A 25,261-nucleotide genomic window follows, 5' to 3' on the forward strand; every position below is an offset into this window, starting at 1 on the left:
CTAGTCCCTAAATTGATTAATATAAAATTCTCACTAAAGCATGGATTCTACTTGTATGCACAATTCTATTGCAAACTGGTTCTGTGACAGATAGAATTTATTTCTATCAAGACTCTCACAATCTTCACAAGGAAATTGTTGACATAATATATAATACAGTCCTTGCTGCCAAACGAAAAATAGAGCCCCTTTACCAAATCTAAGAACACAGAGGCCCTATTCTCGATATATAAAGAGATTGCATCTCCGACTCAGATTACAAAGAGTCACCCACGTCACTGTACAAACAATCCACGTCTCCTCCTTCCTGATTTCCGTCCTATGGAGCAATACGCACACACATATCGTCGAAAATATACACCATCTCTATGCTCTGGTCGCAACGCCGAATCTATATCGTTGAACAATATATCTCCGAACAGCATCATAAACGCACTAAGCTATTCCAGGAAAGAGATACGCCGAGTCGGCTGTGGAACAATCGGCAGTAAGTTATATAACGCAGTATCAATTGGGGTCCAGAATTGCCAGTCGGTGACTCAAAGGGTAGTACTAACCAACTAGTCAATTCCCTCAGTGAGTAACCTTGCCGGCTCTTCCCGAAGTTGCTACGACGGAAAGTCTTCGGCCGAAGTTCGGCATCTCTATTTTGATCCGTGGGGTAAGCTCTGCACCTCTTGAGATCAGAAAAGTTGATGAAAGAATGTACATGTAAGGTTTCTATTGAAACCGTACATAAAAGGCGTTCGTTGTCGAAGTGTAGAATGTTAAGCTGAGGCCGACTGAATGTTCGCGAGTGATGCGTATACTCTGGAGTACTATTAAGTTTTTGAATAGGTAAACCCCCACGGCCTAGAAGGGAGTTAGGGTTTATACGGTATCCACAAGTTCACGGAATAGAGTGGAAACGGCTGAGTTAACTTTGAGCGCAAGGCTTATTCAAAGATGCCCACCCGATGTGTCCATTGAACCCTTGGACCCTTGGAACTAGAATTTTCACTGCGATTTTTTTTTAAGGCTAAGTGGCCCGGTTAGCCGCACAGCTCATATATCCAGATATTGTGATGTTAGCTATCAGCCTGGAGTAGTGATGGATACATAGCTCTTATTTTAACTAAATGCTGGAATATTAGCTGTTGGATGGTGAGTTGTGTGGGTGGTCGGACCGCTTAGTTTTGGAACACGCTGGAGTTTACCTACCTCAGGGTACTCGGGATAATGTCTGCATGGAATGACATGAATAACAGCAATGGCATTTTAAGTGGTATTGAAACTGGCACCCAACAATAATCAAAATTGTGATCCAAACACAATGTGCCTATAGTCGAATAAATGGGACCCAAGGAACGCCGATGATGATATATAATACAAACAATCACGGTGCAATTCTTCTCAGGGATGTACAACCGGCGATCAACATCCATGGATATTGCCATTATATACTTAAATGATTTTGCAACTCCAACAAAATGACGGTTGTAAACCAAAACACCAATCCCGTATGAAGTTCAGATTATTAGGAAGAAAATATAGCACGCAAACATGTCGATGACAAGGTAGGTCACCTATCGTCTCCTGATCTTTCTTTATGCGAGGCGGACTTCGCTTCGGAGCGAACAAGTTTGCGAATACTGATGTTGGCCATATGGACCATGGCAAGCATATGTCGTAGTCCAGGGACACCTGATGGGAACACCAGATATAACTCTGAGTCCAAGAATGGATCGGGGCGGAACTTGTCATGATACGCCTTCTTTCCTCCTATAGGTAGTCTCTGGAAGGTGTGACGGTATAACGACCGCGTAATCTTTTCAATGGCTGATGGTAAACCCGTCACATCGCCCAGGGTAGTAAGAGGCTCGTATCCGAGACTGAGGTAAGATACATTCATTTGGTTGAGAAGCGCCATGGCTGCGTAAGCCAGCAAGTCGCTGATCCCTTTAGGTGCCCCCGGAGCGGCGATGCAGGGGTCAAGATGATATCCTTCGTTGGCACCAACCCGACGAAGCGCCGCGAATCCGTTCGCGACACCGTCGGGGCCGCGAGTATATATATAGATCATCAGGTTTGGAAAATCGAACGGGTTGTAAACGGTAATAAAAGCCTGGGCTGCGGCCGCGGCTTGATTGCGTTGATGCCGCCATGATTCATAAATGGCCATTAATTCGCTCTGTAGGGACGGGTTTGCCCCATATGCTGGAGCGTAAACACCCAAGGTGATGCCGCCCTTGTCTGGATTGAGTAGTTGTTTGTTTTGGACGATGATTCGCTTGCCACTTCGCTCCATAAGCACATCGTTCGTCATCGGATTGAGCACACGCTCAGCACCAAATTGTAGTGTAGCCCAATGTTGATGTCGCGCATGCTTGACTAGACTGTCGCTGGCCCCCATGAAAGCAATTCCCCAGTGGAACTGCTTTCGGTACGCCTTGAATTCGTCTAGGATATCAGAAAACAAATATGGCTCACATAGAGGGTCCCCCGCGACTATTGCTACCTGATTTTGCACCTTATAACACAAAGCCCCGGTTCGTGCCTTGTTGAGGAAGAAATTGTAACTTCGGTCGAGTATTACCATATGTGAGACTTTCCCATAGCGCCCAGCTAGTCTCTCTAAAACTTCGGCATTGTCCATATGATTTCGGGCGGGTAGGTTGGTCTGCGGTAAGGATGTCGACGTAGACAGCGGTACGAACCCGTTGCGCCCTAGAGGCAAGGATGATTCGGAGCTTGAACGACCGTATGTGTTCGAGGAATGACGAGAAGATAGCGCGTCTGAGTCTGATGCTGGTTCCACAAGTGTTTGGCTGCTGCTGCTACTCCCACAGCAACTACTGCCACAACGTCGGGATCTCGCGTCATCTGCCGTTGGTGGAAGTAAGGAAACTTGATCACGCTGACGATCTGCAGGAAGTGCACACCAAGTGCATGTAGTATCTAGCTTTGAGTGGCTATATAGCTGACTCGCCAGGGACTCGCCCACAGTACGGAATAGGAGGTCTTTCTTTGCCGGGTTGGACTTCTTTTTGGAGGCTTTCGGTCGCTTACTCTTTGCGCCGTCGGACGGCTGTACGACAATCGGCGGAATGCCTTCAACGCTCGATTGAATAGACATGATGGGCAGTTGGTATAATAGAATATGGAGGATTTTGCTTCATTATCTGGGAGACAGGCAAGTTCCTCTGGTCAATACAGATAAAAGAGCCCTTTAATGGACCCCTAATGGACCCCGTAACGACATTGAGTGGATGGACGCTTCGCCTCCACTCACACCAAACAATAAGAGTCGGATTTGGCAATAGAATGACATCGCCCGGCGGGTAATCTGAAGGATACTTAGGCAGTAGCATTCGTTGAACCAGGATTGGTCTATTCCGATAAGGGGCCCGACGCGTAGTCTCCGACTATAGCGCTTTCTTTTAAGTTCAGTGGACCAGAGATGTGACATTTGCTTATGCGGACCCCGCGGGTGCCGCCCTGGACGGACTGCGGATCCGTAGGGCTTCCATTGTCAGATCGTATTTGTGAAACCCTTTACTTGTCTGCCTAATTGAGCCCTGCTTAGCCTTACGCCAGGGTTATTTTGGGCACACAACATGCCATCCAAGCAGGTTTTTACTCTTCAGCCTATTTCTTTGTTTTCTCTAGGGATTCGGCAGGTTGACCTTGAAGGCGACGGCAGTTTCAGCGGGATGAGGACGTTATTGGAAAGATGGACCGTGTTCGTCTGAACAAAAGCCATCCACAGTTCATAGTGACTCATTCCGAGGTTCCGAGCAGCGAGCGCTAAATGGTATCCAATACGGAACACGGGTGTTGCGTCCGTTTAAACCCTAACGGAATCGGCTTTGACCCTTTTTTTTGGGAAAAGAATGCGCAGCGGTGACGACACAACAGGCAGCCGTGGAAAATAAGCTTGAAACCAAGCCTTTCGTAGTTTCGAGCAGGGTTTCGGCCAATGGTACACCGCCTTGGCACGGGTAGGGCTGGATTCCGAAGTGGAGATGAGCATCTAGAAGATCGACACTGCCAGACCCTGAAGGATCACCACACTAGATGGTAAAACAGTTCATGATGCGAGATCGATAGCGTGGCTATGCCACTGCTAGACCAGATAGAAATAGAACAAGTAATACGAGCCTGAGCTAAATTCTCCTATTTTAAGATCGTCTATACGATCATGCATGAAAGACCGCTAGAACGGACCCTTGGCTTGGGGAAAACGATCTGCCTAGAACGTCATCTGTCTATCTCTCTTGTGGCGTATACGTACATTTATTGCGAACTATTTGGATTCATTCAAGGGATCCCGTGGAGAACTATAACCAAAACACTAAGAATATGAGTTAGACAGGTAGCAAAGATTAGGCCAAAGCTAAAGGGAGATATACTACATTTGTGGGATAGCTCTCTAGGCTATAGGCAATGGATGTAGTCTGCAGTCATATCCGTAGCGAAGAGGTTCACGGCATTAGTTCGCTAGCAGCGGCTGTAGAAGCCGCCATGGAAGGTTGTACTCGTGGATTGCCACAATTTATACTCTCGATCCTGGTGATCGAGGCCGCTCTATTCCGATTTTAGTTATGATTATGTAGCAATATTGATCGCTTGACCAATAATAATTAAAATAAATAAAAAGCAGAAAGACCCACCTCCATGCCTGGTGCCGCTGCGCCAAATTAAAGTTGTCGGTCGCTCGTGACCTCTAGGGAGATAACTTCGCGGCTAATGGGGCATTACATATGACATTTGCATTTTTCAGGGGACAAAATTTCTCTCAATATACCCTCGGCAGTAATCGCCAACTGACTGCCCTTGTCAGCTCAATGCAAGCCTTGGGGCATTGTGAGCTATCCAACGATCATATTAAGTGTGCACATGCGCTCTATCCCGATATGCCGCGCAAGAGACGCTCCTCTTCGACCCCTTCCCCGAATCTAAGATGGTTGTGCGCCAGTATACAGTTATACCCGCAGAAGTAGAGTACCTTTGGCACCAGGTGCATTCATGGGCAGTCCACTACATACCGGACCCTAGTGACTGTGTTCTTGTACAGTACGCTATTTTTGCCTCTATTGCTGAACTCAAATGGCAATGGGAGCTGAAAATGCGGCGTGACGCAACCAAGAATATCTCATATGAGAAGCCTGATGATGAACACCACTCTTTAAACCAGAAGTCGCTCCTTGCTGGGCTAGCAGTGTACCTGGAATTGGCTATCACTTGATTGAATACGTACCGAACAATCCACGAGACTTTAGACAAAAGTAGTACTTGAAGAAAGTGGAAAGAACGTCAAATTTGCAAAGAGAAATATCAGAACTCCATGCTAGTTTCTTTCGCACAGTGACTAGTCTAGAATCAATTAGAGGGTACTGTTTGCAACCTAGGTAAAGTTATTGTCTTTGAACCACTTTCGATAAGTCATAGCAACTTCAGCCATTGTTCTTCACATAGTGGTGGTTCTCTAGAGAATTTAATTGTCAAATCCATATGTGTAATTATACGTTGTTTGTTTCAGGGCGTTTCATACGTTCCTTTCTGAAAGTATTACCACTGAAAAGGTCTTCTTCTCTATGTTTCTTCCGGGTTCATAACACACGGCTCTTGGCTCTAAGTAACCTGGATATCGAATATGACGTTTTCTATTTATATATTGAGTGGTTAGGCCGAGCTTTTTCTATTTATGTCCCTGTTGTATGAATATAGCTGGAACTGCCTTCCATCCCATGCCGTGGCTACTAGCTTTCTACCAATGCTTCTTGATTTGACACCATGGCTGGATGGAAAGAAGCTTCAAATGCGGTAGTTCTCATGCTATTTGTTGATGACAATAATAATTCGGCTACTTATACTTTTGGTAGCGAAGCCATATGTGACATGCACATACACAATACTACACTACTGAGGAATGTTGTCTGATCTTTCAAGCGAGCTCTTTCTATAGACAGTATGACAGACAGTTGCAAAGATGGAAGGGGACTTCCGGGAAGGATACGTCGAGTTATAAAGCAGAATTGCGGCTTTCTCATGTCTATTCCATTGCCGTAGTATAGAAGTTCCTTAGAGTGTGGTAACAGGACCTGAAAAGAGGGATTGTTGGCAAAGGTATAACAGATTAGAGATAGCCAAAGAGAAAGAGCGGTTTTAGTTCTCCTTATCCACGTCAAGCAAGGATTAGCGGAGCTGTGTTGTGATTTTACACTAGTGCTGACCCTAGGGCTCACTGGATTAGCGTCCATTGCGGTAAGTATCAGCTCATATATTTCCTGATATCACAGTTCATTGCTTGTTGTTGATCGTAGTAGGAGGCCTCTGCACATTGACAAAGTAACCCGTATGTGTGTTAAACTAGGGCTTTATTGTAACCATATAATCCACTGTCATGATCTTGGGAGATTTACCAGTTATTAGTGTTTAGAGGGATGTGACTAGGTACGTTCAAGATATCAAGCATCCAGCGATCACATGTTTGTGTAGAGGGTATATGATATTGATCAAACCACACTGTTTCCTCTTCTCTCAAGCAGCTTGCTGGACCTACAGTGCACACTGGTCTCCTGGTCAACGCTGGGCGTCAAATAAAGCGAAGGGAAGATGTTGGTACAGAGCAGCGTGTGTCGATCTTAACGCCATGAAGAATTTCTGAAAGTTATCGAGAACCCTAGCAACGAGACATCCAAGTGGAGCTCAAGCGCAATTTGAGTCTCAATTAACCACTCTCCGCATGAACCCGCTTTCTTCGTTGAACATGGTCCTTTGAAATAGGCTCTCGGCCAACACTGGTGTTTCGACCTTGCGAGGGTGCGTTCTGGGGCGTTGAGCCCAGAGAACACGGCCCCTCTACCGGAATATCGCATGGATATGACCATCCCTGAGCGAGCAGCTCCTCTCCTCTGTCAAAGGTCAAGATTTCAAGGGAATGCGAAACATAGTTGTCAGCTGTGTTGGTCAGAATCATCTCAGGCCAAAGTTATATTGTACCTTGGATTGTCCTTACAATAGCGGCTTTCGTTGTGTGGAGATGCTGAGAATAGGAGTCAATTATCTATTGGTAGTAGGTACTATAAATCTCACCTCAGCGGAGTATAGGTTGTGACAAGCAAACATAGCTCAGTGGGGAACCCCGAAAGATACAATCATATTTGAAACTGTGGGAATGACCATACTATAGGGTGAAGTTAGGAATGAGTCAGGGGTAAATGTCTAAGGCTATTTTAGATAGAGAGATTATGAAAGTGGTGTCCGACGACACACTTCCGCGGTGAACTACCACTCCCAGCGAGATGGCATTCTGAAACGTTTTCCTAAACCTAGGCAGCAATTTGAACACCTGTGAGGGGACATAGATTGTTCGAAAGAACCTTGCTCTCAGATAGTCTTAATGCCGTTCAATCTTGTCTTTTTACTTGCATCTAAGAGCTTTAGAAGGACATTGGTTTTGAGGCCCAAAGTATCGATCACTCTAGACTCTTGACCGCACATTGTATTGAATTACGAATAAATTCTAGTCTTAGATTCTCCTTTCCGTAATCGGGTATTCGGCAATCACTAATATAGACTAGACCGCCTCATCGCTCATAAGCGTGCCATGATTGCTTCAGATATAATGAAGCTCTACAAAAGATAGAGGTCTATGGGTCTTTGACTGCCAGGAGTGAACAATCACTATCCTTGTACGGATCAATAGTGAAAAATAGATCAAGCCATTGGAGTAGTAATAGTTTGCACCTCTAGTCTGTATTAGCATAAATTTCGAAAATATTAGGTGGCGGTTGATCTAGCCTTCAGCCATGGGGTATCTTGCAATTATAACAAAAGAAGTTGTTGCTAGTTCGTTTCCAGGTACAAGGATCTAAGTGTCTGAGCCTTTGATCGAGATCTCGCTTTACCTTCCATAGTTCGTCCAACAGGAATAACGTATACCTAATTTGGAAGATTGGCTCGATTCCTTTGGTACGTAGCTTGAACAAGGACTAAGGTATGTCTTGAAAGGAATATCCACCAAACTGGTGGCCAAAGTTTGCGCGCTAGTAGAGTAGAGACTTTGGCGCAGTGGGCTAAGCAAATCAACGTTCTAGAAAGGGCATTATAGCCGCGTACTATAGACGATGGGACTTCTGGCCACGGCCGAGATGTGGAGGTACACAGTAAGCAATAGTAGGTTTAGGGTTGGCCTGTCATACAGGGATCAGCCCTTGGGAGCACAGGTGAAGCGGTGAACGAGGGATCTTGCTAATTTTCCGTGCTGTTCTTTGGACGATTGACTTCTTTCGTACTTCCTCGTTTATTCGAAAGCTTTAACTCCTTGGGCATAAAGAAAGGTGGGACTGATGATCGTCGAGCCGTCTCAAAGTCGAACCGGCGATCTAAATAGACGATTTTTCAACGGCTGCCAATTAATAATACTAATCCACCAATGTAGCAGACATGAACATGCCCAGTACCGAGGTAAGTGTTCTGCCCCGGATTGCGCGAACTTTGGTGCTCTTACGGTGTATAGGTAGTAGTAGTACCGGATGTATTGAGCCTCAGGCCTCGTTTTATTCTTCCACACGACTGGAAGATCCACAAGAAGAATTGTGACAAATACCAGACCATCAACTGCATCTTGACCTGCGCTGGGAACACATTCACATGGATGCGGGCGGCATGGATCCAATCCTTTGCAGGACGATGTAGCTGAAATAACGCTTGAGCCGGTGAGCTCGGCAGGATTTATTCCACCGCAATGGACATGACTAGTATTATTTCAGCCATGTTCCAGTCTACTCGGTCGGTACCGGTGCTAGCTCGGTGACCGATTCACCTGTGAACGAAGTCGCAAGCCTATGCATCAACAGAGCCGTGAAAGGGGATGCTCGGGCGGACTTGAATGACTGTTCAGAAGCGCTCGCTAAATCCGAGCTGATCCACACAGCCACATTATCCTATAGAACAGCAGATCCCAGGGTTGTGTTGAGTCAAAGAGAAAGGGATAACTAGTTAGAGCATCGGAGAGGCTTGGGATATCCCTTGCCGGCGTTGCCGCACATCTTCTTGGTGAGGACTCTCTTGGAAAAAGAGCGCGATGATAATAACTTTACCCCCACTGTTTCGCTGTGAGCTTTGTGGTCGATCATAATGTACGTTTTATCCAATGCCACTGACATCATTTCCCGGGCTATCGATTGCCTTTTCCTGACTTTTTGTTGTTCTCCTTTGCTTTTCTCTTTGCCTGAACTCGGCTGGGCAGCTTCCTGCGGCTCACGATGATCCTAGGAGCTAGACCGGCAACACGGGTCTGCGTCTGGCGATCATCATCGGCTTCCCCCTATCGAGCAAGATTAATTACGATAGAATACCCAGTAAAAAAAAAGGGCGACTTTAGCGTATTGATCCTTGCCTTGAAGAGTATAGCGCTTTGTGTCTCCCACGACTCTTTCGGTAAGGTTCACGAGGATTTCCCACTGCTTTAGAATCCACTTGGGCATCATGGACGATTGGCGCGTTAGCTTAACGTTCCCCATCGTGAAGGACAACAAAATCATCTAGCCCACCTAGATTATGGGACAAGTCAACTTTGACCGTACGACGGTCTTCAATTGATCGCTCGTTGGTGTGCTCCCGGTGCAGTAGCACAGTCTAGATTTCTCTGCCTGGGCTTAGCCTGACACAAGCACGTTGACGAGGTTGGAGTGGGGGCAGGGTCCAATATGATCTTGAGAGCGACTCGAGAACCGAGTCTCTACGGTCTGCGGCACCGGTGCTCAAACGGGAACAACCCCTTGTCCCACGTGCATAACATACCAGTAAGTTGCTTTTTGCTGTACACATCGATTGATTGTCAATGTGATGAGATGCTGGCTGCCAGGAACGTCAGATTGATTGGGGGCGGTCGGGGTGTACAGGGTCATGTTCCCAGGATGTCTTGGATAATAATTGCTGCATTAAGAGACTATCAGGGTACTACTCCTTTAGTTATTCTCTAGCTGCTTTTGAATGGATGCCACCATTTTTCTGGATGGTGACACTGGGGAACAACACGTGAGATTGGTGGATACCGGCTCACCTACTACTAGTAGGTGAGCCATTAGGGTCAACATCCCGGGTAGTACCCAGGATGCATTTTTGACCTACGCGAGACATTCGCCAGCGACCATTGGAAGCGACATGGTCACGTGTGAGACTAGTGGGTTGTTTCCCCCTGTCATGTCACGGATATTCTCGTCGGCAGGGTAAGCAATCCACGGTACCTAGTGCCTAGTACCTACTGGATGTACTCTGTACCAAGGATTTCGCTCCCGCCCGTTCGCCGTGCATTGTAATCATGGATGTTCTACTGCTTACGGAGTATGTCTCAGAGAACCTCCTGAGCATGGACGATATTGACAGACCCGCGTCGGGCTGCAAATGAAATGAACGAAAGAGGAACCCTCTTCTCCAGTAAAGCTAATGCCCCCAATTAGAAGGTGGTCCGGACTAGAAAAAACGTGGGAAAAGCAAAGACCCTGGGTCCGGATTTTAGATTGTTTCATGTAGAATAGCGTCACCGAAGTCGAACATTTGAAGGTAACCTTACTACGAAGAATTTGATACACATCGAGTTTTGGTCATCTGTACTGCTCCCAATTAGTCACCATGGCCTGAGCCGTGTAGTTCTGTATGTGCTCTATCGACGTCGTATCTCATGAGGAGCGAGCAGAACCAAATTGACTTCGTCAAGAATGTTTCATATTTCGCATGGAGAAGATCGTTAGTGGCCCGCGGGATGTCAGTCAGATTGCGCGTCCCGACCGACCCACCGAGGTTGTCAGGCAAGACCGAGAGAAAGAGAAAGAGAAAGAAGACAGGTAAACGAGGAGGGAAGAAAGAGTAAGGAAAACGGCAAGTATCGAGTTCATTGAATGATCTCATCCGCCCCTTGCGCGCCGATTGACATCATCCACACCAAGCACGATGATTGAATCATCAAATCGCCCGGGAGAATGTCCGACAGAGAAGTAAGAAAACCTCCTGTATGATCGATCATCTTCGTCCATCCTCGGGAACAAATGACGGCAGAGATTTCATTGTCTGGGTGGACTTTCCATACAGATTCATCAACCCCCATCCTCAGCCACACCAACGCGCATGAACTCAAAATACTGCACTATGGACTCCTAGTTGCTCTCCCGCCCCAATTATCGGGCGTTGGTCTCTTCCCCTTCAGTTCTTGCCATACTTAATTTTAGTTTTTTCACTAAGAACGGGTCCGCATTCCGAACGGTCAATACCCAGCCTACTGGGGCCGGAAGCTGTTACGCGGAGCCCTCGAGACTTTTCGAAACAGAGTCTGACGAACATCTCAGCTTCCGACAGATCAACTGCGTTAGCGATGCTCAGTATGCGTGTCTGTCTGTGGCAATTTTAGGAAAGGGTGGGATGGCTGAGTTTTTCTTTTCATTTCTTTTTAAAAAGTTTTCTTGTTTGCCCCCAATTGTTCTAAGAACACGTGTGATTTATTTTTATCTTCCTTCTTTCAAGTTCAGGGCAATGAAGCACAGGGCAATAAAAGTATTGTTGGATTTTTTTAGTCGAGGTGGCATAAAATAAGAAACAAACAGACAACAAAACAAAACCAGTATCTCCAGGAGTTCTCGACTCAGTGATTGGTACTATTTTACCAAAGACACGGGCAGTATCCGTGGAACTGGAACTGGCATTTGATCGATCCTCCGGAGTTCAAGTGGACGCTATGCATTGATTAGGTAAAGGGTCACTGGAAAAGTTGTACTTTTGGATCACTGTTAGACGCGCCGTTTCTGAGTCCAGAACCGAGACTTAACGGACTGTACCTGATCCAGTCTCCACTCCCTTGGTTCTCCTCTTTTCCTTCTTCCTTCACATCAAATAATATTTTATCATTTTATTAAACTGCGATTGCTTCCCCTCTCTTTCCGGTGTCTTGGGGGTTTTTTTATTACCCTTTCCTTGCCCACTTTCTCTCCTCTCTCTCTCTCTCTCTCCCCTTCGTTTAGACTTCCAATCACTCGCTCGCCTCTCTCTCTATCCTACAGACATTCATTTCTGTTTTCAATTCTGTCTCAGTCTTTTCCCCAGAGGATTCGACCCACCCATCTTTTTGTGTCTTCCTGTTTCTGTGTCAACCAACCAACCAACCAACCATCAAACCAAAAAGAAAAAAAATACCGTGCAGTGCCTCGGTTCCAATTGATAGTTCATATTCCGTTGCGTTGGTTTGAAAGTTTGCTTGGCCGGCAACCCTATCCGGGGACTTTAAACTATTGGCTTGCCGTGTAACCAAAGCCCATAGTACTTATCCTTCCGTTCTCTGCATTTACTAGGTTATTGATAACCTATCCATCCAATCCTTGTTACTTTTTTTTTTTTTTTTTTTTTTTTTTTTCTTTGAACTCCTTACTCCTTCTTTTCACCTTGTGATCCTTGAAGAAGAAAAGTAGTCCTGTTTGGACAGAGACAAGTTGAGAGGCAATTCCGTCTACTTCAACTTTGACAAAACCGGTTCCACTGGTAGACTCCCGCGGGAACGTTGCCCCTCTCACGCCGCCGCATCACCACAACCACAACCCAAGGGATAAACCGATCACTCCTTTGGTTCCCCTAGTTAAGGAGTTTCAGTTTTGACTCTGTCGACTCTGAACCTTCGTGCGATGAGAGCATACGTTACACACGAGTTCTAATGTCAGTCGTCCTTATCGCGAACAGCTCCAGTCAACATTGAGTCTGTGTGTGTACTTGACTGCATCCTGTCACGTCGTACAAGCACCTTCCTATCCCTAAACTTATCCCCTTCCAATCGATCCTCGCCAGCTTGGATGCTTGGCTTCCCTTCTTATACTCCGCTACCCTCGTAGTTCCTCATCGCTTGGGCAACCTACATTTCTTTCCCCTTCATACCATCGTGAATCATCGTTTCACTTGCTTCTTTCCTCATTCAGTACGCATCATGGCAAATTCACAAGAGCGCCTGGATGCCCCAGATGGATCCGCATTGACCTGGATCTTTGACCACTGTCTTCGTTACCCTGGTTCTTACGAACTTCCATTACGCACTATGTATGCACTGAACTGCAACTCCACGAGACAGTCGCCACCCGCCAACTGTGCTCCCGAGACAGCTTTCTGCGAGCGCCCGTCCCACTCTCCAAAGTCTTCTGTGTCGTCCCAGGATGCTCCTTTGGATCGTGCTGCCGATTTTAGGGCACTGCTCACCCACCAAATCTCTCGATTGCCGTCACAGCCATGCTCTCTGCCTCCCAGCTTTGTGACCTCCTTTCTGCGTCGCTGCTTCACTCCGGAGTTAGGTGACGTTGACTTTCCTCAGGCGTTGACCGGCCTTGATTATCTCAGGGATCTGGAGATTCGTCGAAGGAAGGAAGTGAAAGCGGCCTTGGACCGTCTGCAGGTCAAGCCGGACGATCTTAAGGAGAAAGAGGAGCTTGGAAAGAAATGGCCCAATGTCTTGACCTGGATCGAGTCCAACTGCGCCAAGAACCGCACGGCCGAGGCACTCTATACCCAGGTCTACATTGGCCTACGCCGCTGGGTAAGTCACGATGTCTCATCTCTTCTTCAATAGATGACTAATGATTTCCTTCAGACCCTGATCAATGAGATGCTGCTCGAACCACACAACAAGGCCAACTGTATCGCCATGCTTAACACTCTTTTTCCACCTGTTACAGATGCAACCGTCAACCCTACACCACAGTTGACTGCCAAGATTCTCAAGTCTCAACGGGATGGCTTCTTCCGGTACATCGCAGCCTTCGATAAGCCCAATGGAAAAGAGATCCTTCAAAGGGTCATCACTCAGGGCGCACCGGAGGGAGAGGAGACGGGATGGCCACTGGTGCGAGACGCTTTGGATAGGTACCTTCGGCTTACCAACGAAATTATTGACGACTGTGCCATGGTCAATGACCAGACCAGTCTCGAGGTGACTGTGGAAGCGGAGTCTCAGCCCCGTCGGAAGGTGGATTCAGGCATCAGCTTTGGCTCGGCGGATAAGTTCCACGCTCCATCTGTTCACAGCAGCAATGGCTCCGACGACATCATGGACAAACCCTTGCCACCGGCCCCGAAAGAATCTCATCAGAAGGCTGGTGGATCCGCATTAGAGCGGCTAACACGAGAATTGCGAAAACTCAGTGACGCCGGAAAGGTCAAGAGCCTCAAGAAAATGAAGTCCTCGAGCGCTCTCGCTATGCGATCAGATAATATTCCCAGCCACACTCCTGATAACTCATCTTTCTTCGAGATCGATGACCAGAAACGAAAGCGTCTGATTTGGGAGGCTACCAGCCGCAAAAGGACTCATAGTAAACAGCCCAGCAATGGCTCACATTGACTGTGACTCGATTTGATTCGATTGATTGTACACTTATGACAGCATTTTTTTTCTCCACCAAAAAAAGCAGGAAAGACAAAAGCTGATGTTCTACCACCGGGATTGTAATGGAGTTGGCCTTTTGATTTGTCTTTTGTGAATTATCTTGTTATTTCGGGTTGGGGGCGCAATTGCCAGCTACAGGCGTCTTTTGTTTGGTCTTTCAGCATACAAGAGGATTTGGCGTGTTATTTTCGCATTGGGAGTTTTGAGCATGGTGGATCATATCTCCCAAGTTGAACAGGAGAACCTCAACAACAGCAAAAGCTAAAATGGCTAAAGAAAAGCCTTGATGAATGTCACTAAATGATGATGATTTTACGAATTGATATCTGTTGTTAGTTAATTTTAGAATCTGTGTAACTCATGTCTGCATTTGCGTAGATGATCTGTGAACCTGTGCATAAGAGTGGGTACAAGTAGTACCAGTCTCCATATTGTAATTAACATGCGGCAGCAAGGTCTAAAGGTGTGTATACGACTAAAGCTTCCTAAGCTATAAGGAAGAGCCCATCGTTTTCAAGAGGGCGCCCCCCCGTATACAATGATCAAAAAGCCTGTTATAAAAGAGGGTCGGATGTGGTAAAGTTCAGAATCGAGAAGCCACTTGTCTTCGCAGCATTCAAAACTTCAAGTGCCATGTCTGGAACCTTTGGGGAATCCACATATACAAAAAGGCTCAGATCATTTAAATGGGGCAGCTTTGTGGCCCGAGCATCAGAAAGGCCCTCAATCAGATGAGAGATACACTTCAGATGATCATCATCGAATGTCTCAAGATATAAGTTGAACTTTTCAATGGATGCTGGTAACATATCGATCAGTTTGGGCCAGGCTGGATTTCCATGCCACTCAGTTTCATCCCATTCTAAAGCTCTCATCGACGGATCATATGCGGGACCGCAAAGCATATCGACGCCCAATTCAAGCACTGCCAATACCTGGAAACGGGTCATATCCACCAGTGTGGACCCTCTATTACACCACTTTGTGAGATTTGATACCGACAATTCCTTGAGCGTCTTTCCACAGACATCTTGCACCGTATCCAAAAATGCACCAACGTTCCAGTTATAACCGCAGCCATGCCACTTGGTTTCATGAGAAAACTCAAAGATCTCCAGATTCGGGATACGCGAGAGTAGTTGTGATAGCTCCTCTACGCCAGCGACAGAGGATTCTATACTCAATTTCCGCAAGTTTGCGCTGTAGCATTCCACCAGTGGGTCGAAGGCATATCCAGTGTACCCGTCATCCTTGAAGACACAGCTACCCAAGTTGACTTCGGACACAGATTTGATCGTTAGGAATGGTACGAACGATGTCAATTGTAACTTCTCTTCATAACCCATGTCCTGAGAGGGCTGCACGATGGAGAGCATAGACAACGGCGTATCGGGAAATTCCTTCTGATGATTGGCCCGGTATGTAATCAGACTGAGGACCGACCACAGACGTTCATTACCAGGACACACTTCATCCCAACGTGGATGTAAGGCTATCTCTCGCACTTGTGGTAGCAAGGTCAGGAGAAAGAGATCTGCATCTATTATGGACTCTCGGATTCCTCCAATCCAATCATCGGGATTCCCCTCAACGGCCTCAATGAAGGGCGACGTAAAAACCAAGTCCCTTAAAGCTCTAGGTACCTCGGTTTCCAAGGAATTGATCACCTCTTCATCGTCCTCGTTATCTCCATGCTCCCTAAGGTTAATTGAATGTATATATTGCGCCACAGAGGGATCCAGTGCGATCTGTTCCAATAGCTCCCGTGTGGTCACAATCTTGATACCGGTTTCTTGGGTAATTTTATCCCAACGGTCGCCTAGGTCTGGTTCCTCTGCTCCTTCTAGATTCTCATCGACTTTTGTTGAAAATTTAAAATTTTGAAACCGTTTCCGTCGAGTGGCATATTGTGCCCGGAAAGGAGCGCTGGCAGCAAACAGGGCTTTACAAGAGAGGGCAGTGGCTTCAAAATCCACTGGGGTCGTTTCTTGTACGATCTGAATCAAAAGTTCTAAGGGAAGGTCAAGCAACGACGGCATGATGGTTTTTTGGGGGGAGGTGGGAAGAGGACGGATAAGGGCAATAATGATGAATTGTTAAGGAACCCAAGATTATTTTTTAACGAAAATTGGGTTGGGTGGTTCATATAGTGGTAGAATTGCAGGGTCACAATTGCCTGTGATGTGAAGTTCTTTTTTTTTTTTTTTGCACGCTTTCCCGTTTCCCCAGGCTGCTCACACCTATCTGGAGAAGGTTGCCTAGTAGTATGTTGTAACCTCGGTCACCACTTGCCTATCGCATACTAGTATCATCGTCTGCCGCACGATTGCGCCGCTGCACATCAACATCAACATCAAAGCTTTCAACCATATACAACTGGAATATTATACAGATGATTGAAGGGTAATATAATTCCTGCTCTAAGGATTTAGGCCAGGTTCTTTGAGGACCTCATTCAACTCTAAATATCACAACAGGAGATTCTTGTAATTATTGAATACATGGTCAAACTTCACAGGCAATTCGGAGTGTGTATCAGCTGAAACTCTATAGAACAAAGACAAGAAGAATAAACTCCGAGACTTTATGATGGCTTATACCCTCAATTAATTAAGGGGGTGAGCTTGGCTCTCAGTACGAGTTTTAGTTAACCAGTATATTCAAGCTAGTCAATGTAGTAGATGAGTGATCCTAATAGAATACCCCGCCTAGCCCTATGCTCCGTTATCAATCACTGAGCAAAAAAGCGGCCTTGAACTAGTCCTGTTCCGGACTGGAAAATTGCATGATTGAATTTGGAACAAGTTTCCGTTGAAGAATCGTTCGCTAGCTCGCTACATGCCCTACTGCTATCAGGGACCCGTCACTCGCGTCGAGAGCTGTCACATTGGTGCTGATCCATGGATGTGACTAGCCAATAAGGGCCCGGAAAAGAAGACACGGAAGTTCTGCGCAAGTCGCCGCTGCGCCTCCCGTACAAGCTCTCATCAAGGCGCCGAAGTGGCCAGAACGCATGAGAGATGATCGTTCATTGTTTCACTCCTTTCTAGACGGGTAGTCGGGGATCAATCTGCATCATCCGACATCCCCTCCATGACATCTTGAAATATCGTTGCATGAGATCTCATCCTCTATTGCATCTCTCAAAGATTGCCTGCCACCTTCGCCCGGTATGCTTACTTGGTTTTAACTTGAGACCATAATTAGACTTGCTCAGTTTGGGCCCAGATCACCCGCTATCAATCCATTTTCTGTATACACGAATGTGTTGAAGGCAGCAGCAGACATGATATCCGGCATTGGCCCTGTCGCATCATGGCGACTTTCTGTAATTGTCGCTGCTGTGCTGGCCTGCCTAGTACACGCAAGCCCATCAGTCAATGTTGCTTTACAAGCTTCATTTGACTCGGCACCGTATCTCATAGAGCTTCTGTAAGCAACCGTCCCTCGTGTCTTCCTTTCTTTCTCTGGTTACTCTAGTCAATGCAGTGACTTATACGTTATAGAGAAACTGCCGCGGAAGAAAACGCAACTGCCTATTTCCCACTGCTGGACCGCATTGCCGATGGAGCCTTCGATGATGTTGTGACCGACAATGAAGTATATGATCGTTTTCTACAGGTTGTACACGAGGATGGCCACCTAAAAACTTCCGAAAGCCTTTCGTCGTTTAAACTCTCCTTGGCAATTCGCTCGACGAGCCCCCGAATCACCGCCCACTATCAATACTATAATGCTTCCGTACAACATTCTTTGATGGCAGCGCAGGACGCAGCTTGTCCGGTATGGGTACACTCGGATGGCAAACAGTACTGCTCCTCCACCATGGAGCGTGCTCAGCAGGATGTTTCTGGAGATTTGTGGGTAGCACCTTACCGAGGATGAGAAGCCCGACGACAAACTAACCTGTTGCTTTTTGCAGGGACCTGCGAGAACTCCAGTTTGATAGAGTCTTAGGCGATACGTCGTTGCCCCCGGCCATCTTGTACGCGGATGTGGCATCTCCAATGTTCAAGGAGTTCCACCAGACGCTGAGTGCATTGGTAAAGGAAGGACAGATTTCGTACCGAGTACGCTATCGGCCACCTCAGCACTGGAGCCCTCGGCCTCTTTATGTATCCGGCTATGGTGTTGAGCTTGCGTTAAAGCGAACCGACTATATTGTGATCGACGACCGAGACGCTGGACAGAAAGAACCCAGCAATGGGGAGGCCAACAAGGTAGGTGATATAGAAGGGGACTCCCCAGATGATCTTCGGCCGCTATCCTCGTCTGAAGTATCACGGCTAGGTGTGAACACTGTCAGCTACGTAATGGACAGCGATAATCCTCTGGATACACTTGTGAAGGTCTCGCAGGATTTCCCCAAATACTCCGCCAAAATAGCAGCTCATAATGCCACTACCAAGCTTTTGCAAGACATCCGCTCTAGTCGACTAGGAATGCTTCCATCTGGAGTTAACGTTATGTGGATTAACGGGGTCCAAATGGATGCTCGGAAGATTGATGCATACTCTCTCTTGGACCATCTACGCCGTGAAAGAAGATTAATAGAGAAATTCAGAGATCTGGGAATCTCCGCACAGGAGGCTGTCGATCTCCTGTCTCACAAGCTTCTTGGAGAGTCTTTGGAACAGGATGCACCTCAGCGTTACAATTACCGGGATGAAATTGAAGGTGGTGGGGTCCTCATATGGCTGAACGACCTTGAAAAGGATGCCAAGTATGACTCGTGGCCAGGCGAATTAGGGGCAGTAAGCGGATCCATCTGATGGGTTACTTTTGGTATTCAGGCTGACCTTTGCTAGTTCCTGCGGCCTACATTCCCAGGTCAACTTCCGCCAGTCCGCCGCGATGCGCACAACATCGTTGTCCCGGTAGACTTGACTGATGCTGAAGATATGAACTTTGTAGTCAAGACAATCCAGGTGTTTGTAAAGAGGAAGATACCTGTGAGGTTTGGCTTAGTTCCTCTTGCATCTTCTCCTGGATCTACGGCTCAACTTAAAGTCGCACATTACCTCCAAGAGACCTTCGGTCTGGCAAGCTTGATTCAGTACCTCGAGGAGGTAAGTTCCAACAATCTCGAATGCTTGCACTCGTTGACATATGCTAACTCTGCCCAGTCTTTGTCTGCAAACAAGATCGCATCTCCAGATAAAACGTCCTTCCAAACTGCAACCAAAGAGCGGAAAGTCCGCGCTGATAGAAGTGCATTGTCGCTTGAGGAGGTTCTGAAACATGGAGAGCTCGATGAGATAGTGTCCCGAACAGTTAGCTATCAGAATCGTCTCCTGATTACAGGTGGATCATCGTTAATATTCATTAATGGCGTCCCCATAGTCCGGGATGATAATTGGGTGCAAGAGATGAGCAACAGGGTGGGCAAAGACTTGCAGTCACTCCAGCAAGGAATCATGGACAATGCCTTTGAGGAAGACACATGGCTACCAGGGTTTTTCCTTTCCCAGGCCTTCGATCGCCGCAACCCCTGGGTGATACCGGAGGATCCAAAGGATATCCGGGTGGTTGATCTAGCCAAGGTGTCGGAGTCGCAGAAAGGAGGACTGGATGTGCTCCCGCGAATTACCTCTGACAAAGATAGCGCTCTCGATAGCGTTCATATGGTTGTCATTGGTGATTTTGACTCCGAAAACGGTGCCAAGCTGCTCACTGCAGCGTTGGAGAGTCGGCAAAAGCATAGTGACGTTGAGATCCTCTTCCTTCATAACCCGGCCCATGTACCTACCGCAAGTGGATCCATAGCTCTCTATCGTTTACTAAAGGAAAGCCAAAATGTGGATGTCACACAGGTCTTGGCTGATATTGGGTCTTTTGGCGCCTCTGTGCCAGCCCATAAAGAAGCAGAGATTGCCCAATTTTGGGCGTTACAACAGCCATTGGCTGACGAGCTTGGTTTTGCTCCCGGGGTGAGCGGTGTTGTCATTAATGGCAGAGCAGTTGGACCTATACCGGGTGATTATACGGTGGTGCCGGATGATTTTGATCAGCTTTTGATATATGAGCACACAAAGCGCATAGATCCTGTTGCGGAAGCCGTCAAGGAACTAGCGATTGGCTCAAAACTTTCTGGACCTTTGGCTTTTGCTAAACTTACTTCTCTGGCTACTCTCTCGACTATATCTGATGTCCCGGAGGGTATTTTTGAATCGACTTCGGACGTCCGAATGAACCTGTTCGATAAGTGGAACGATTCTCACTCGGTGGTAACCGTCTCCAATTCTGAAGATGCGGCAATCACGATAGTCGCTTCTATTGACCCGACGTCTGAAGTGGCCCAAAGATGGCTACCAATCTTGAAGGTACTTTCAGAGTTGGCAAGTGTCAGGCTTAGACTCTTCTTGAACGCCCGGGAAGAAATACAGGAGCTTCCAATTAAGCGCTTCTACCGCTATGTCTTGGATCCGGAACCCTCTTTTTCCAGTGATGGTGCTGTATTAAGACCTGGTGCCTCTTTCTCAGGTGTGCCAGTTGAGGCCTTGCTTACCTTGGGCATGGATGTCCCATCGTCTTGGCTTGTAGCACCCAAGGACTCCGTTCACGATCTCGATAACATCAAGTTGAGTTCTTTGAAGGCGGGATCTGATGTTGATGCTATCTATGCATTAGAGCACATCTTGATAGAAGGCCACTCGCGGGACTTGACTACAAAGACTCCACCAAGGGGAGTTCAGCTAGCTCTTGGTACCCAGGAGAACCCGTACTTTGCTGACACTATCATCATGGCTAACTTAGGCTACTTCCAATTCAAAGCTCAACCAGGATTGTGGCAGGTAAATCTGAAACCGGGTCGCAGCGAACAGATCTTCAAGCTCGACAGCGTTGGTGGCATGGGTTACGCTCCACAACCCGGTGATGAGAATAATGAAGTAGCACTCCTTTCCTTTCAGGGTAAAACCCTTTTCCCTCGCTTGTCGCGAAAGAAGGGTCATGAGTCCGAAGATGTATTGGACACAAACCCTAAGCCTGGATCTGCCATGGAATACGTGTCTAAGGGGCTCAATTTTGCCTCGGGCATCCTGTCGAGCGTTGGAGCCGGCTCCAAGCTTAGCACCGCCGAAAAACAAGCCGAGATCAACATCTTTTCAGTGGCAAGCGGCCATCTATACGAACGAATGCTGAATATCATGATGGTATCAGTGATGCGGAATACCAAGCATTCCGTCAAGTTCTGGTTCATCGAACAATTCCTCTCGCCCTCCTTCAAGTCTTTCCTCCCCCACCTAGCCAAAGAATACGGCTTCTCCTACGAAATGGTTACCTTTAAATGGCCACACTGGCTCCGCGCCCAGCGCGAAAAACAGCGCGAGATCTGGGGCTATAAAATCCTCTTCCTAGACGTTCTTTTCCCCCTTTCACTGGACAAGGTCATCTTCGTCGACGCAGACCAAGTCGTCCGCACAGACATGCACGACCTCGTCAACTTAGACCTAGAAGGCGCTCCTTACGGCTTCACACCCATGTGCGATTCGCGCCATGAAATGGAAGGCTTCCGCTTCTGGAAACAGGGTTACTGGAAGAACTTCCTCCGTGGCCAGCCTTACCACATTTCGGCCCTTTACGTGGTTGACCTGAGCCGCTTCCGTGCTCTGGCTGCCGGCGACCGTCTCCGTGGCCAATACCAGATGCTCTCCGCTGATCCCAACAGTTTGAGTAATCTTGACCAGGACCTGCCGAATCATATGCAGCACCAAATCCCGATCAAGAGTCTGCCGCAGGAGTGGCTGTGGTGCGAGACCTGGTGTTCCGATGAGTCTTTGGGCCAGGCGAGAACGATTGATTTATGCAATAACCCCCAGACGAAGGAGCCTAAGCTCGATAGGGCTAGACGGCAAGTCCCCGAGTGGACTGAGTATGATGAGGAGATTGCTGCGTTGGTGGAGAAGGTCTCTTTGGAGCAGCAACAGAGTGAAGAGGTGCAGCCGGACGATGAGGAAGATGAGGAAGATGAGGAATGGACGAAGGATGAGTTGTAGAGCTACATTATATTATGTGTTATAGTTCGTATTTCAATAGATTTGCGCGGAATTACATGGTACATCGATTTGGAAAGCTCGAGATCTAAATGAGTACTCAATCAGAGGTTGAATGCCAAACCTGTTCGTGCGTAGGTAGAATCTAGTAGATAAATGACCTACCCTAGGTCGACGATAGATACTATCTGAGCTAAGGTACAGTATCAGGGCTTCGATGGAAAGCCTCGGAGAGCTTGCTCAACTCAACTGGACATCCACAGGTATATTCTCAAGTCTGAAGCCATTCTTTGTTCTGAACTATACATGTGGATGATGGGGTATATGATAAAAATAAACACAACTTTTTAAGAATAAATAGCAGGGACATCGTCCAACAACACAATTACAATTCATCCCTCCAACGCTTAGACAAAATTGTGCACACATTTGTTTGTTCATCATTCGTCAGACAATCTCTTCTGCACACCTCATCCTGTAACTTTTCATGCTTCCCCCCTCTTAAACACCGACAACAGCTAGTTGTCAGCACCCTCCATCTTAACATCTCGGGAAACCGACGAACGAGTCGAAGTAGAAGTTGAGGAGAGCTCTGCAAGACGGCGTCGTTTCAGGGCGCCCGCTTCCTTGGTGCTCTGTTGCTCGGACTTGCTAGACTTGGACGCAGGGGTTGACTCTGATTCTGATTCGGACGAGTCGCTTTCGCTCTCACCAGACTCCGATGTAGACTCCTCTGATGAGGAGTTCTTGGCTTGTTGCTTGATGTTGTCTAAAGCCTTCTTCGGCGGCTTTCCTTTCTCGTTGCCACTTGAGCTGGTCACGTCGCTTTCGCTCTCAGACTCCGCACCACTTTCACTACTTCCATCATCGGATGAATCGCTCGAGTCGTCTTTAGAAGAGCTCTCCTCGTTCTTGTCCTTGGTCTTCGGGGCTTCTGATGATATCTTTGGCTTGCTGTTCATCGAAGTCTGTGGGTGTGCGGGTACATCAGAGCCGGTGCTCGAGTCGCTATCTTCAGAATCTGATGTGGAGGATGTTGACGTTGACTGTTTCCTCTTTTGTGGGGTAGTCTTTGTGTTTTTCTTGCTCTCTGCAGCTTGTGGCTGGTCTTTGACCTCCACGCGTTCGTTTGGCTTTGCCTTGGATTTTACATCTTTAGTAGTATCACTAGAGTTTGACTCATTTGTTGACTCTGATTCTGATTCGGAGTCAGAAGATGAGGATTTGTCGGTAGAGCTGGAATCCTTTTTAGACGTTTTGTTTGATTTCTCCTTCTTTTCACGCTGCTCCACGGCTTCATCTTCATCTGAATTGTCTGAATAAATGTATTCGGCGCTTTTAGGGGGAGGCTGCGGAGTTGGACTGGGTGGCCGCGATCTCTGTCTACTGTTCTTCGACTCTTTGACGGGGTCAAAAACAGCATCTGGGTTCCCTCTGTCGCGCAGTTGCTGAACCTTTCTCCTGGCCTTGCGCCATTTATCTGCGCATTGCTGTCTGGAACGACAATTTCCGATTTTATTGCTGATATGTCCCCAGGATATGAGCGTCTCGTCCATATCATAGATATCTCGGCCCACTTCATGGCCCTTTTCCTTCATGTTTTTCCATACAACCTGCAAGGCGTTCTGCAGCGAGCGAATTTCCTCCTCCGACCATGGACCTCGGTTCATCGTAGTTCTATGCTCCAAGCGGTTCTTCCATCTCTGGACAACATCGTCGTCACTCCGGCCTAACTCTTTAGCTATCTGGGCGAATTTGAAGCCATACCGTGCAACAAGCTGAACGAGTTCCTCATCTTGTTCGTGAGTCCATTGATGAGGTTTCACGTCAGAGTTTTGGAAGTGACGCCTCATGAAGCGGTACACTGATCTCCTATCCCGGTCAGGAAGAATCTTGTAAATTGTCTTCCAGAATTCAGGTTTCATGGTGATAGACGCATCACAAGGGAAATCAATGCCCTTTTCTCGTTCGGAATGTTGGACCATTGCGTCAAACGCATGCGCCGGAAGACCATGGGAGTTGCAGAACTCCAACTTGAAGCTCTCCAGAGCTTGAACTTCGTCTTGCGTGAAAAATCCTGTGAGCCCTTTTCCGCTTTGTTGTCTCTTTCCTTTCTTAACAGTCACCTGCGGTATAATGGCGTCATTCGAAGACTTGGTCGAAGGGGTACCATTGACTTGAGCTTCAGCTGGCGAATTATCAATCACGGCGGCAGATGCTTTTTCTGCCTGGCGGCCATCCTCAGTACTATCCGTGGGCGAGTCAGTGAGCTTCTTGCGCTTCGAAGGCCTAGGTTCCTCTTCGGCTGGGGGCGATGGCGGCGCGACGGCCGAGTTGTCATGTTTGCTGGATTTTCGTTTCCGTTTCGGCGTAGCTGCATCATCGGACTGCCCCTTGGGTGTTTCATTTTTCTTAGCTTTCAAGCTTTTCGGGCGACTTGGCGTGACGTCTGACCCAACTTTTTCTATGGTTGAAGCCCCAATGTCAGGTATCATTCAAGGGTCGGAGCTTCTCGCGCCGGCATTCTATGATAAACTTACGCGTGAGGTCGCGGATGCCATTTTCGGCCTTTTTGGAGGACCTATTACCCATGGGGTGGGAGGAAGGGGGGAAAGATGAATCGCCTGAATCTAGTAAAGAAGGTTGTAAGTGGAGGTAGTAGGGATGGAGTTGAAATTGTCAGGAACAATGTTTAACAAGTCAAGAGTCAATTACAAAAAAAAAAAAAAAAAAAAAAAAAGGTTCCGGCCGAGGGACACTAAAGCTGAGCAGCACGGGGCGGACTATTGCAGTCTTTTCCGCGCCAAAGCATTAGAAATTAAGCGGTCAAGCTTTCCCTCTGTAATTTTTCCTGCTTAATATAAACACG

The 25,261-nt window shown here is 47.3% G+C and overlaps 6 protein-coding genes across 6 annotated transcripts; 3 read left to right on the forward strand and 3 right to left on the reverse strand.

Annotated features, from left to right (window-relative positions):
- Nucleotides 1–1,561: 1,561 nt before the first annotated feature.
- ergS lies at nucleotides 1,562–3,115 on the reverse strand (the record flags this gene model as incomplete). Its single annotated transcript, XM_032084792.1, has 1 exon — nucleotides 1,562–3,115. The coding sequence occupies one exon, from the start codon at nucleotides 3,113–3,115 to the stop codon at nucleotides 1,562–1,564; it is 1,554 nt and encodes a 517-aa protein (XP_031940986.1).
- A 1,522-nt stretch (nucleotides 3,116–4,637) lies between these two features.
- BDV37DRAFT_249566 (uncharacterized protein) lies at nucleotides 4,638–5,552 on the forward strand. The gene has a single exon (XM_032082101.1). It carries the CDS (start codon nucleotides 4,943–4,945, stop codon nucleotides 5,225–5,227), a length of 285 nt encoding a protein of 94 aa, XP_031940987.1. The 5' UTR covers nucleotides 4,638–4,942; the 3' UTR covers nucleotides 5,228–5,552.
- A 6,808-nt stretch (nucleotides 5,553–12,360) lies between these two features.
- BDV37DRAFT_249569 (uncharacterized protein) lies at nucleotides 12,361–14,714 on the forward strand. The gene is made up of 2 exons (XM_032082102.1): nucleotides 12,361–13,549; nucleotides 13,604–14,714. The coding sequence occupies exons 1-2, from the start codon at nucleotides 12,950–12,952 to the stop codon at nucleotides 14,351–14,353; spliced, it is 1,350 nt and encodes a 449-aa protein (XP_031940988.1). The 5' UTR covers nucleotides 12,361–12,949; the 3' UTR covers nucleotides 14,354–14,714.
- A 32-nt stretch (nucleotides 14,715–14,746) lies between these two features.
- Nucleotides 14,747–16,510, reverse strand: BDV37DRAFT_249571 (uncharacterized protein). The gene has a single exon (XM_032082103.1). The coding sequence runs from the start codon at nucleotides 16,435–16,437 to the stop codon at nucleotides 14,953–14,955; it is 1,485 nt and encodes a 494-aa protein (XP_031940989.1). The 5' UTR covers nucleotides 16,438–16,510; the 3' UTR covers nucleotides 14,747–14,952.
- A 922-nt stretch (nucleotides 16,511–17,432) lies between these two features.
- BDV37DRAFT_129850 (putative UDP-glucose:glycoprotein glucosyltransferase) lies at nucleotides 17,433–22,424 on the forward strand. Its single transcript, XM_032078709.1, has 5 exons — nucleotides 17,433–17,830; nucleotides 17,905–18,258; nucleotides 18,321–19,152; nucleotides 19,207–19,467; nucleotides 19,525–22,424. Exons 1-5 carry the CDS (start codon nucleotides 17,685–17,687, stop codon nucleotides 22,393–22,395), a joined length of 4,464 nt encoding a protein of 1,487 aa, XP_031940990.1. The 5' UTR covers nucleotides 17,433–17,684; the 3' UTR covers nucleotides 22,396–22,424.
- A 158-nt stretch (nucleotides 22,425–22,582) lies between these two features.
- On the reverse strand, nucleotides 22,583–25,116 carry BDV37DRAFT_249573 (MYB DNA-binding domain protein). The gene is made up of 2 exons (XM_032082104.1): nucleotides 24,933–25,116; nucleotides 22,583–24,856 (listed from the first exon to the last, which is right to left on the reverse strand). The coding sequence occupies exons 1-2, from the start codon at nucleotides 24,982–24,984 to the stop codon at nucleotides 22,911–22,913; spliced, it is 1,998 nt and encodes a 665-aa protein (XP_031940991.1). The 5' UTR covers nucleotides 24,985–25,116; the 3' UTR covers nucleotides 22,583–22,910.
- Nucleotides 25,117–25,261: the final 145 nt, after the last annotated feature.

Source organism: Aspergillus pseudonomiae, assembly GCF_009193645.1.
Source record: "Aspergillus pseudonomiae strain CBS 119388 unplaced genomic scaffold BDV37scaffold_37, whole genome shotgun sequence".
Lineage (NCBI taxonomy): Eukaryota > Fungi > Ascomycota > Eurotiomycetes > Eurotiales > Aspergillaceae > Aspergillus > Aspergillus pseudonomiae.